General features: G+C 37.1%; 1 protein-coding gene across 7 annotated transcripts in view; it reads right to left on the reverse strand.

Annotated features, from left to right (window-relative positions):
- The window catches only part of PREX2 (phosphatidylinositol-3,4,5-trisphosphate dependent Rac exchange factor 2), a 356,760-nt gene that overhangs the window by 285,211 nt on the left and 57,486 nt on the right, over positions 1-14,063 (reverse strand). For 4 of the 7 annotated variants that reach the window (XM_059166272.1, XM_059166267.1, XM_059166271.1 and 1 more), the window contains exons 2-4: positions 5,195-5,266; positions 3,754-3,876; positions 1,278-1,382 (exon numbers count right to left, since the gene is read on the reverse strand). The exons of 1 other annotated variant lie outside the window; for it this stretch is intronic. In XM_059166272.1, the coding sequence (XP_059022255.1) occupies positions 1,278-1,382; positions 3,754-3,876; positions 5,195-5,266 (300 nt within the window). The remainder of the gene's footprint in view (positions 1-1,277; positions 1,383-3,753; positions 3,877-5,194; positions 5,267-14,063) is intronic. 2 more of the 7 variants (XM_059166268.1, XM_059166269.1) reach the window with 2 other exon arrangements.

Genomic DNA, 14,063 nt, shown 5'->3' on the forward strand with positions numbered 1-14,063 from the left:
TGCAAATAAAAATCATCTTGAGATAAAACTACACATCCACTAACCCAGCTATAATTGCAACTGGTAATACCATGTGTTTGCAAAGATATAAAGAAACTGCAAACGTACATTGCTGGTGTGTATGGCATAGTCATTTTGGCAGTTACTTAAATATACATTTACTATGACCTAGCAATTCCACTCTTAGCATCCATCCAAGAGAATGTAAGTATCCACACAAAGACTTGTACATGAATGTTCATCGCAGCATCGTTTATAAAACAGTTCAAACTGGACATTTCCTGACTTTCTCTATACTAACACCTCTCTCTGAAAAGATCTTCAAGGCCCATCATTAATCATACCTGCTTGCTGACCAAAGTCCATACATCGGCAAATGGATAAATAAAATATGGTATAGCCGTACAACGAATACTATCCAGCAATAAAAATGAATGGCATATGGATACATGTCACAATGGGGATGAACCTCAAAACATTTTACTCAGTAAAAGAAACCAGGTGTAAAATATTACATTGAAGGATTCCATTTGTAAGAACTATCCAGAAAAGGCAAACTACAGAGATTGAAAATAAATCAATGATTGCCTAAAGTTTACAGGGGTTGTAGAGATGCGCCAAAAGCAGGCATGAGGGACTTTTCAGGGTGCTAGAAATCTCTATAACTGGGTAGTGGGGATGGTTCCTCCACTCCACAATTGGCTAAATATTATTGAATTGTACACTTACAATGTGGTCCTCACTGGCAATTAAGTTGTCCAAATTACTACCAAAATATGCATTTCTGCTATCCTGCTATCCTGAAGAAATGAAACATAGATTCTTATTCTTTCTATGGAAAGTTAGTAAAGAATTTATGCAGGAGAAAGGTCAATCTTTAAATTTCTTTTCTACCATACCCAGGATCTGCTTCCTTCCTGTGACTGCCCCACTTACAGCTCTCTTAGCAAAAGTAAATGAAACCCTAGGGAGCTGAGGGATATAAAAGCGATGATGAACTCTGGCATAAATGTCTTCTCTTACTAAGAATCTGTGGTTCTCACAAACAATTCACAGTCAGCCAGGAGAGGGCATTATCAGTGTTTTCCCATCCATGAGCTTCTGCCAACTCTCCCTTCTTAAGATTAGAGTCTTTTGGGACTCTAGTCTCCAAGCCTGGACACATTTAAAGCATTGTCCCATGAGTAATTTTTACACCACACTGATGCTAGTCCTTGGTTCCTTAGAGAGCCTAGCAACAAATCACAGCATATGGTAACACTCATATATATACTTACCAAAAGAAATGTGCGGATTGTTCTTATTTTGTTAAGTTCGAGAAGCAATTTCTGTGCCTTCTCATGGTTACTACAATATTCATCATATATACGAAACTTGTCTTTCTGTGAATTTGAATAAGGATAAGTTAGAGAGAGTCATGGTAGTAGCTATTTGGAAAGATTAACCTGTGTGATGTTTGTGAACATACTTTATGTGTCCAATGTGTTTACTATATGTTGGGAGCTCTACTCTATGTATGTATCTAAGCACACTTTATCAATTTTCTCTGATTCAAGAAGAATAATCTAGGAAAAAAGTTTATATTAACTAGAATCCAATATGATATATGTAATACTAAGTAAATGAGCCAAATAGTAGCAAATTACAGAGAAGAGAGTACTTAGTTTTCCTGAGAGGGTTCAGATACAGCTTAAAAAAAAAAAAAAAAGTAGTATCTGAGAAGGTTCAGAGAGATGAATCCATCATTCCCAGGCAGGGGGAGGGAAGAAAGCATTTTAGGAACAGGGAAAAGCATGTGCCTGATCATGCAGGAATAGAGAGACCTAGTACCCTGCAGTTCACATGCACCAATCTGGACAGCTGTGTTTAGGAGGGACACGGACAAACAAGAGAATAGTCAGCAACAAGTGACTAAGGTAATGATGGACTTTGGAGACTCTACTCTAATATGAGACTCTCTGTGACAACGTATGAGAGGTCATTTCAAGTAGAATGATTTGTTAGTATAATAAAGTAAGGAAATGGTAGCTACTTTCAGACAGCTGTCACAGTGTAATGGGACTTACAACACTGTGTAGCTCCAAAACACAAAACTAAGACCACTGGGTGGAAATTACAAGGGCAATCCATAATGGGAAGTGGTAGGCAGATTCAGGATTAACATAAAGATCTTCTAGTGTTTATAGCTCTCACTCAAAGTGATCAAGTAGGAACAAAATAAATAGCCTTCGTATTTGCCACAGAAGGTGTGCTTTTACAAAGGGAGTAATTTCACCATCATGACCTCTAAGCATCCTTCCGTCATTAGATTTTTCTCTCAGTGGCTAGGATTAGTATCTACCAAAGCAGCTCCAATAAGAGGAAGACACAGAAAATGAATTGATCAAATATTAGAACCAAAGTACACCCTCTGGAATTTCCATGACATACATTTGGAAAGCAACACTGAGTGCTATTTTATATAGCCAGCAAAAAATATATTGAGTTACTTATTTCAAGAGATGGTATGACCCAGAATGAAATATGCTTCAGAAATAGTTTAGCTAAATTCATGGATGACAGATTCATAGTGTGTTACTGAGGAAATGGATGTCAGAGTGCAAGATTTCCATGTGAGGCCCTGGACTAAGGCAGCAAATGCTCCAGCTGGCAGAAGATGTGAATTCCTTCATGAAAAAGAACAATCTGGATTAAGTGGACACAAACATGCATGGTTTCTAGTCATACCCAAGGAAAGAACGGCTTGATCTTCCTACGCTGAGGAGCCTCTCTCCGTTTAATATTAATTACCTTTATGAAGTATTTCCTGATTATAAAAAGAACATAAGCAGCTCTGCCCACTCCATACAGAATTACAGATCTAGAGACTATATACCATTACCTTTCTAAAGGCTAAATAGAAATAAAAATAAACAAAAATTGACTTCTGTGACTCTTATGCATTTTTAAATGAAACATCAATTATATAGCATTTTGGTACAGAAAGGAATTCAGGTGGATGTTCTGAAAATTAGCATCAGTGGAATGCTATAAATAGTAGCACTATTTTTTTTTTTTTTGCCATGAATGCCCTTCAGTTCTGAAAATAATTTTCATTTTATAGGTGACTTTTTACTTTATAAATCAATTGCACAAATAATTTCAACTATCCTGTCCGAAGAGACAGAAATAATTACACGAGTATGATGTGTAATTTGAAACAACTGAGGACTGACTGGTTATACTTCTCCACCACTCAGTACAGCCTTCTGAGAAACTACCCTTGAGAAACACCGAGACTCCGGCGTCTGTGTACCTAGAGTGACACAGCTCGTTCACCTGCAGGCTTGTCACCAGCCGATTAACAAGGGAACATTCTGACTCACAAAAGGCTCATCACGCCATTATAAGAGTAAGGATTTTCTGTCTCAAAAGGGAAATGCTCTATGTTTGGGAGAAACATAAAAATCCATTCATTATGAACAGCCTGAATATTCATTAGGATTCAAAGCTACAGAGGATGCGAAGAACTAACTTGTTGGGAAAAAGAAAAGGCTGTTTATTCTTCACTGAATAAAATGGATGATGTGAGGCCCTCACCCCTTTTCTGGCTCTCAGTGGAAGATTTCATTGGCCTTAAAAGACCCCAAACTTTCCGTGTCACATTTTACTTCTACACAGAGTTCTCACATGCTACTGTGCCAAAAGCTAACCCTTAAAATCTGGGGGGTGGGGTGGGGCAGAGCTTCTAAAATAAACAGAAATTGATCTTACAAAGTGAAGAAAACAGGTTCCCACTTCTTGTTGAGCGTTAGGTTCTGGATGCAGGCATTCTTCCACGACTTTTAAAAATTCCTTATGTACAGCAAGGATATCTTCAATGTTTGAGAACAGCATCTACAAATAAATATAATAGTGAAGCAGGTCAAAAGAAAGTCCATGAGAGGATGGTATTCTCTTTCCAAGCTGAAAACTTCAGGGCATGCTTATCCTTTCCACCCACCCAGAGGACAGAGGACCAATTTTGTCTGGACATCCTTTCTACTCCTACACAGCTCTGGGAACCAGGAACCCATTCCTGGCTCTCAGGAAAAGCCCAAGTGACTAAATCCAAGCCAGTCCCCAACCCATTAGTGAGAATGGGCAGCAGGTAACATAGTGCAGGCAGATTTGCTGGCAGGCTTTTGGGAGCAAATGCTTCTTTGGTCTCTGGAACGGCATCCTGGAATGGACAGCTTCCCCTCTGGGAAGGTGCTGTGTCTGGAAGTGATAGCTTGGACAGCTACAAGGTCATTTTGCAGGGATGAGAGGAGCCAGGCCTGGGGCAAAGTGGATAACCTGGATGGCAAAGTGAAGAGCTAGACAGAACCTGGCAATCTTATCGACCTCCCTGAGTCACAGGTCCTAAACCTTCTCTTCTGTCTGGAATCCCCAAACGAGAGCTGAAGTATCTTCAAGTCATTGGAATAATAAGTGTCTTTTGCTTGCGACCTAAAGCACACAACCTAAAATGCTCCCATGGTAAGAGAATTTGAAAGTTCGTTTTTAGTTTATGAAAAAATAGTCAGAAGAACCTATAAAAATCCTTGGGAACTTTTTTTTTTTTTTTTGGTAAAATAAAACAGCAAATCAGCACCAAAAATAAACATCAATAATAATTTAGGCAGCTTAAATGAATAATAACAGTAGTGCAATTAATTTTCATTTACCTCCCCCTTTATAAAACTCTTCATCATTTTCCTTTCCTAATGCCTAAAAGGAAAGGCTTATACAGGTGTTTCTGAGTTGGGGACATTATGCAGACATTTTCTGCACCACGAAACCACTCAAATCATTTACTCTTTGGTGATCAAAGATTGGAAGTCACATTTGTCCACATCTTGCCTTCCTAAGTCAACTCTGGCAATGCTCCCACTTAGGGCTCTGCTCCCCACTGCTCACAGACACTGAGGTTCTTGGTCGTGGGTTTGTTTTCAAACTGTCTAAAGGCCTCAGCAAAAAATCGTTCCATGTCTTCTACACCATCCTCATCACTCTCTGTTTCTTTTCCCAAACCCTCTATCCCTTTATCTCAGGGTTGCCCACACAAGTGACTGGTGCAGAACTTATAGTGGAGCTGAGGAGAAGCTGAAAAGCCTAGAGTAACATCCCACAGAAGAAATTTTAACTAAAAGGGAATGTGTTCTAGGGTTGAGGGCCAACTGTGCCTCCTCACCTTCACTGTTTCTTCTGTTACATTTTTATCAATTTTTGATGCAGCACACTGGTTCATTCGGTGTAAGAATGCCTGCATGAAACAAACAAAAAAAAAGATATTGTGAAGGCAACATTAGGTTAATAAAATAATGGGGTGTTGATTAGAACTAAATTTTTTATAGGAAACCAGAGTTTAAAAACCCAATAACTACTAAGAATAATAGTTTTGTTGTAAAAGGTGAAACCCTGGTTCACGGTGGTTTCTCCCTGGGAATTATATCCTTCAGAATTTGGGGGCAAGACCAAAAGTGATCATGTATATATGAATTAAATTTATCCACCACGATCTCAATGTTCTGTGGTAAACATTTAGGAGTCAAATGTTTCCTAAACTTCAAAGTCTTGTGAAGTACAGCACACCGAAATCTAATGAAAAATGGGATTTCTGATTTTTAAAAAGGGGAGGGGTCAGAAATTCCAAGGTGATCCTTTGGAACTGAGACAGACTGAAGGAAGGAAGTAGGGAGTCAAAGAGAGAATGAGAAAGAAAGAGAGAAAGAAAGTGACTCTTCAAGAAGGAAGGAAACGATTTCCCTTCCCTTCCTAACTACCCGCTCCCAAGTTTTAGAAAGCCAGATTTTGAATTTCTGGGATCAGGTCAGGGCTCTCCAAAGCCCTATGGTAGGCAAAAAAGTTTCTTAGTATTTCAAAGATCTGGACTCCCCTTAATAAGTCATTAATTAAGCTTGGACCCATGACCAAGTAAGCTATTATTTTTGCAAAGGAAGAAAAGAGTAGAAAGAGCTATTTATATTGGGTCTTAAAAGAGAAAGTTTGGAAGGAAATGGAGAAGTGACTTTCCATCCAGCAAATCTGGCTTGTGTCTTCAAGACATTGCTTATTAGCCACCTAGTAACCAGGTGAAATCATTGTTTCCCTTGTCTGTCTTAAGAAATTCAAGCACTACCAGCCAAGTTGGGGTATGACTACAGCCCATCAATCCCCAGGGCACACAGAGTCTCCAGGGAACCTCTGGATACTATATCAAACAAATGAAGATTAAAGTAGGAATCCCATTTTTGACATGCTATATTTACAAAGACTTAAGAGATTAAGAAAACCCAGTATTACTCATAATGTTCCAAAGTTATCACCCTCAAGCACACTGGAGTAAGAATATGAAATGGCACAGGGGCGCCTCGGTGGCTCAGTTGGTTAAGCATCCAACTCTTGATTTCAGCTCAGGTCCTGATCTCTGAGTTGTGAGACAGAGCCCCCCATCAGGCTCTGGGCTGAGTGGGAAGCCTACTTAAGATTCTCTTTCTCCCTCTGCCTCTGCCTCTGCCCCTCCCTCTCTAAATAAAGGGGGGATATAAAATGGCACAACATTTCTGGGAACAACTTGACCATATATCTCAAATTTTTAAATGGGCATACCCTTTAACCCAGAAATTCTTACCTCCATGAATTTATCCCAAGAAAACTTTCAGACAGGATGAAATATTAATTACAAAAGTGAAAACATTGGAAACAACTTAAATGCCCATTAATAAGGAAATCATTTATATTATGGTACATGCAAATTACAAAATACTATGCAGAACTATAATCATAAATGGAATATGACAAAAATTTCATAGAAATATGTGTAGATAGATGTCTATAAAATATTGTTTCATGAACAAATTTATCAAACAGCTTTCCTGATAGGTACACACTTATAAGTACACACATATACATATTACATACAAGCTTATAGGCATAAATATACTTGTGTAATGGCAGTGTGCATTCATACTAAGAAAAAATATGTAGCACATATCAAAATGCAACAGTGGTTAAAGTGACCTTTGTATACCTCCTTATGCACAGAATATTTGGCTGTGAGCATACTGTAAAAAGAAAAGCAAAACTAAAAGAAACAAAACAAATGAGCCATAGGACCTCATTCCTAGCATTAGCTTCAAACTCATCTCTATTCCTGATTCAATTAGTTCATGTTTCAGTCTATAACTACAAAGCCACATCAATACTAATGGCCTCAACAGAATGAAATAATTTGGCTGAATTAAATAAACTTAATAAGAAAGTAATGGATGTCACCTTGTTTTTTTATTTGGAAACATGTAATATGATTTTTGAACTATTATCTACAGTTGAGTAAAATTGCCCATGAAAAGAAATTCCAAATTTTCTGACTTTGCCCATTTTAATCACTATCAGTCTCATTTTTACTTTTAGATTTGGTTTTGTATGCTCATATCAAAAAGGCTCCATCAGTTCTTTCCACTTAGTCTTAAAATAATGTGGTGGTGTAGTCGCCTAGTTTACATTTCATGTTGACCACACAGTAAACAGGTAACCTCTCATGCAAGCAAAACCGAAAGTTCACCTCTACATAAATTAAAGAAGGAGACAGTATGAATGAATCAAAATTGAGTTAGAAAGGCACATACAAACTAAGAAAGTAAACTGTATCTTCACCTGACTTTTTATCTTCTTAAGACTCTGACAACATGGAACTTTTTGTTTAACTGTATATGAAAGAAAACCTGGAAATTGTTAACATTTCTCATGAGGCATTTATCTTCCTAAGAGCTTCATTTTATACACACCGTTTAGTCAGATTTCAAATAGTTTGCCTAGAGCACAAAATCACAAAAACCGACATTCTTGACAAAACATGTAAGCCTTCCTTCCTTAAGATAAAGAAAAATAATGTGCTTTGAGAATCCTCTTGTAACAACCAGCATCTACAAAGTCCTTTCAGACTTTGTAATTGGAGCATTTAATTTTTCTCCAATCAGTCACAGAAGCATTAATACTCTAAATACAAAAATACATGAGGGATTTCATACGCTGTTTTATCTCTGCATTCATTAATTCCCTTTGGTCCAGAGTTTCATCAGAATTAGGTCATCTTCACTTTGATATGAATATGTTGAAAATAAGTACTGGGAAAAGCTTGTAATGCCAATGGTTCTCAAGCTTTTCATTGTGCATGAAATTTGGAGAGTTTCTTCTAATTGCAGTTTGCCCTAACCCCAGAAGGTCTGACTCAGCAGACTAGTTGAGGACCCAGAAATTTGCACTTTGGGTAAGTTCCCCAGATGATTCTGATGTAGTTGGTCTAGAGACCACATGGAGTCTCTATCATGGAGTCATCATCATGGAGTGATGAACACTCCTGTGAGTTTATTCTTCCAAAGACTAAAGAAACTGACTGTGAAGACATAAGTGAGTCTCAATAGCAAAAATGGGTTCAGTTACTTCTTCATTTTCAAACCCTATGTCAGCTCCCTCTATGCACAATAACCTCTGGATCTGCCACTTGATGTTCCTGATCATCACACCACAAGATACCCTTTGAACCATGAACCTCAAATATGGGCTGCATAAATGGGGCATAATAATGTCTGAATCCTAGGGAGATGCAGAGACCAGTGAGCTAAGACAGACTACGTTGCATTTGGAAGGGGTGAGGCTCACAGTTGCCCCTTCTTGTACCTTCCAGCTTGCAGGTGTGTCAGCATGAACTCAGTTTGCCAGCATTCCCCTAACAATGATTACACAACACATTCCTAGATGCGCTGCAGTCAGGGGCTTCTCTTTCCCTACACCAAGAACAGAATTCTTCATCTCCTCTTCATTTTCTTCCATATTGTTTTTTTACTACTATATATTTGGTAAAATGGGGTAAATGCCATTTATTAATTAAAGCTTAAGAAAGCTAAAAATGTCACAAATTTGCTACCAAGAAAGTAAAAGAAGGAAGAAAACTCTTAAGGACATAGGAGAGAGAAGACAGCAATTCCCTTCCTCCATGTCTGCCCATCTGGGCCACTGTTTGCTGAAAGGGTAAGACAAACTCCACGATGAATTTCATTCTCAGAATGTACCAGTTTACTTTATAATTCTGATGTACTAATTTATCTCCTTCAACTCATTTTTTTTCTTCCCCACTCTTTCCCTCAGGCACGCACAGTAGATCACTCTTAAAAGTCAAACAGACATGTTCATTGCTATAACATTTTCAGATAGTTGTGCATATTCTTCTTTAATACAGCACCAAACCTCGGTAAGTGGTCATTTATTAAAAGGTAGTCATGATTTTTAATCTGAAACCAACCATATCAGTGAACTCTCCACACTCTGTAGCATTAAAACCAACTGATCTATCTGCAGTTTGAAGGCATCTATTATATATGCTTGATGCTGTAAGTTTTTTTAGCAATGATTCACTGGGAGTTAAACATATCTTCAAGATATTAACAAATTTTGTTATTTAATATCAAAGAAAACCCACCATCACAAGAGTTAATATCAGTATCCAACTCATTAGGAAAATCTGTAACTAAGGAAAGTATCCAGCTCATAGATGTAAATTTTCTAAAACTCGAAATTCACTTGCAAACTTGAATTTATCATCATCAACAAATACTATCAGTTGTTTTCCTTGAGGTGACAAGCTTACTTCATTCTTTTTTTGAAAAAAAAAAAAAAAAAAAAAAAAAAAAAAAAAAAACTATCTGCCAAATGCCCGAATGCCCTGAAACTGAAACATAGTTTATCTTACAGTTGTTATTTCAAGTAAATATAATGTTCCACAGCAACTCAATCACAAATTCTAGTCCCTGGAGACAACCATATTTTTGAGTATGCAGCAGAAGTACTAGGTACACTTCCCATTTCATCACACAGAATATTAAAAAGGCACATGCTCAAGAGTCAGGACTTAATAAAACTCATAATTTTTACAGCTTTAAGTGAAATTGGTATCCCCTTGTCACTCCCTCATGAGTGAGGACCAGGAAGTATGTAGTGGCTACTAGTAGAGTTTGGTGCCACTGCTCAAGTCACACTAAAACATCAGCAGTTTTACACATGACTGATTTTCCCCCACCAGTGTAAGCAACAGCACAGTGGGGGGGGGGGGGGGGAAGAAAGCAAATAAAGTCTTAGTATTACCACGAGAATAGCTTTGACCTTATATATTCTCCAAAAGGATTTTGCAAAATCCCAAAAAACTGCAAAGCACACATTGAGAACCACTGTGTTAGGCATATAAAACATATCAATAAACAAAATAGTCAAGAATTTCTGCTCTTATTCTAGCGGGAGGAGGCAGACAATATGCAATAAACATAATAAACATAGAAGCTAGGTGCTAAAACTGAGCAATGAACTTACTGTAATAAAAAAAACATATCTACACACATTGAAAAAAATAATAATTATTAAATGTTACCAAACATTTAAATTATACCAAGTCTCTACAATCTCTTTCAGAAGACAGGAGTAGAAGAAACATTTCCTAACTTGTTTTATGAGGTCAGCATGACCCTAATACCAAAACCAAAAACTTCACAAAAAAATAACAGACTAATATCTCATATAAGTATAAAAGTTCTAAGCAAAATATTCACAAATAAAAGCCATAAATGTCTAAAAACAATTGTACTCCACAACCAAGGGGAATTTACCATAGGTATGCAAAGCTGGTTCAACATTCTATAATCAGCTAATGAAATCCATCACATTACCAGTCTAAAAAGAAAAATCCTATGATCTGATCAAAAGATGAAGAAAAAAGCATTTGACAATTCCAACACCCACTCATGACAAATACTCAGTAAACTAAGAATACAAGGGAATGTCCTCAACATTATTAAAAAAAAAAATCTTTTAAAAAAACCCTACAGCTAACATTATATATAATGGTGAGAAACTAGAAAATTTCCCATTACAATCAGGACCAAGGCAAGAATGTCTCCTGTCACCAATCCTTTTCAGCATTGTCCTCTATTTCCTAGCTAATACAATAAGACAAAAAGGGAAGTAAAAGGCATATAGGTTGGAAAGGAAAAATAAAACTGTTTTTGTTCCCAAATGATATGATTGTCTATGTGGGAAATGCAAAAGAATCGACAAAAAAACCTCCTGGAACTTAGAAGCAATTATAGCAAAGTTGCAGGATACGTGGTTAATATATAAAATTCACTCACTTTCCTCTGTGCCAGCAGTGAACAAATGGAATTGAAATTAAAAACACAATACCATTTACATTAGCACCTCCAAAAATGAAATACTTAGGTATAAATCTAACAAAATATGTACAACAGAAGGAAAGCCACAAAACTCTGATAAAAATATACCAAAAAAGACTAAATAAATGGAGAAAAATAGTCCACATTAATGGATAGGAAGACTCGGTAATGTCAAGATGCTAGCTCTTCCCAACCTGATTTAACACAACTTTAATCAAAATTCTAGCAAGTTCTTTTGTGGATATCAACAAAATGATTTATAAGTTTATATGGAGAATGAAAGACTCAGAATAGCCAAAACAGTACTAAAAAATAAGAAAAAAGAAGACTGACACTACCTGATTTCAAGGCTTATTATAAAGCATGATCAAAACAGTATGGATTTGGTTAAAGAACAAATAGATAAATGAAATACAACAGAGAGCCCAGAAACAAACACACAAATATAGTCAACTAAGCTTTGACAAAGGAGCAAAGGCTATGCTATACAATGGAGAAAAGACAGTCTTTATAACAAACAGTGCTGGGAACAACTGGACATCCACATGAAAAAAGACAAATAATAATAATAATAATCTAGACACAGACATTACATCCTTCAGAAGAACAAGCTCAAAAGAGATCAGACCCAAATAAAAATACAAAACCATAAAGTGCCTAGAATTAACATAGGGGGAAATTTCTAGGTGACCCCACATATGGTGATGACTTTTTTAGATATAACACCAAAGGCATTATCCATGAAAAAATAATTCACAATCCAGACATCATTAAAATTAAAAACTTTCCCTCTGAATGATAAGAGGAGAAGACAAGCCACAAACCAGAAAGTATTTCCCTAAGAATTATATGACACATGTGATAAAGAACCACTGTCCAAAAGGTACAAAGTAAAACTCAACAATAAGAAAGTCAACAATGAAATTAAAGAATGGGCAGAACTGAACAGACCCCTCACCAAAGAAGAGATATACTCATGGCAAATAAGCATATGAAAAGGTGTTCAAATCTTCTGTCATTAGGCAGCTGCAAATTAAAACAACAATGAGATACTACACACCTATCAGAAAGGACAAAATCCAAAATACTCAGAGTGCCAAAGGCTGGCAGGATGGGTACTAATCAGAAACTCTCAATCATTGCTGGTGGGAATGCAAACTGATACAACCACTTTGGGAAACAATTTGTTATATTCTTACCATAAATGTTCTTACCATGCCAATTCAGCAATCGTGTTCCTTAGAAGTTACCTAAAGGAGCTGAAAATTTATCCATAACAAAACCTGCACCTAGAAGTTCATAGCAGCTGTATTCATAATTGACAAAAGTTGAAAGCAATCAAGATGTCCTTCAGTAAGTGAATGGATAAATACATCCAGACAATGGAATATTCTCAACCTAAAAAAGAAATGAGCATGATCTGGCCCCTCCCTCCTCTTGTATTCTGTCTCATCCCAGCTTCCCCATTCTGGACCACTGCCCACTCACAGCCACCTCTCTGCGCCTCCCCAGCAAGCCACACCTACTTTCCACCTTGAGACCTTTTCACAACTTTCTTCCTCTGCCTAAAACCCACTTCATCAGGCTGCCTCCTGCTGTCACTCACTCCTAAGCTTCAGGTCTCTCATGGACATCCAGTCTAAGTGATCCCTTTCCCACCCCCCATCATTACCTACTTACCCCATTACTCTACTTTATCTACCCTATGGCACTACCTGCTCCTCCATGTCCCATTTTATGTATTAGTTTACTAGTCTCCCACATTCATACCAGAGCTCTGTGAAGGCAGTCTATCTGTTTTGTTCACTCGGGTTTCCCCAGTGTCTCCCAACAATGCCTGGCACTTGGTAAGCACTCAATAAGTTTAGTGGTATAAGTAAAAAATATTTTCTTCACTAGAGGGTCTTTGTTTCTAAAGACCACCTTACTGTGTAGTATTAATTCCCCTATTGTATTATCTTCCCAGATATTAGAATACGGCTAATCATCAGCAACTTAGAATATAAGAATATCATACAATCCCTTTTCTTTTTCATCATCATCTATGAGGGTATCTCAATATTAACACTCTGGACACTTGTGCCAGAAAAATGTTGGTTGTGGGGTTTGTCCTGTACATGTAGGATGTTTAAGAGTTTCATGGCCTGCACTACCATCCCAGTTGCAACAACCAAAAATGTCTCTCCACGTTGCCATGACTCAGCACCACCACAGTGGTGCAGTTGAGCATCCCTGGTATATACAATCCCAAAATACCTATAGCACTGTTAAAGAAATTCACAAATTTGAGACTAAAAGCTTCTGCTTTATCAACATCTCTGGGCTACATTATAAAAATAAGTAATTTTTTCTGTCTTCCTGGGCTTTAGTAATGTCCTATATTTCTCCATATATCTTCTTATTTCAATGATTTTCTTAGATTGTAAATAAAAAGTCCACCACATTTTTATAAAATTATCAGGCAGAGTTTATATTTAAAGTTCCTTTCAAACAAAGCAGATTTTTTTAAAGCTCCCTTTGTTGTGTAGTTTCAACTCAGACACAATGAACAACAATTATAAAATACTTTGAGTTTTCATGTCTATTCTCCATCAGACTATATGATGCTATAGAAAATGTATGGACAGCATGTTTTCATCTTTTGGAACAGATATTAGTTTGTCCCTAGACTGCCATGAAAATATTCCATCCATACAAAACTGCAAAAACTGAGAGAATAATGAATCACTTGTCACTCGTTCAGTAGCACTGAAGACTAACCCTCTTGGACATCTATCTCTCTACAAACCATTAAAGGAAAATATATGCCACCCTGGGTTACTCAAATAGATGCCTAAAAAG

This window comes from Mustela lutreola, chromosome 3, assembly GCF_030435805.1.
Source record: "Mustela lutreola isolate mMusLut2 chromosome 3, mMusLut2.pri, whole genome shotgun sequence".
NCBI classification, from domain to species: domain Eukaryota; kingdom Metazoa; phylum Chordata; class Mammalia; order Carnivora; family Mustelidae; genus Mustela; species Mustela lutreola.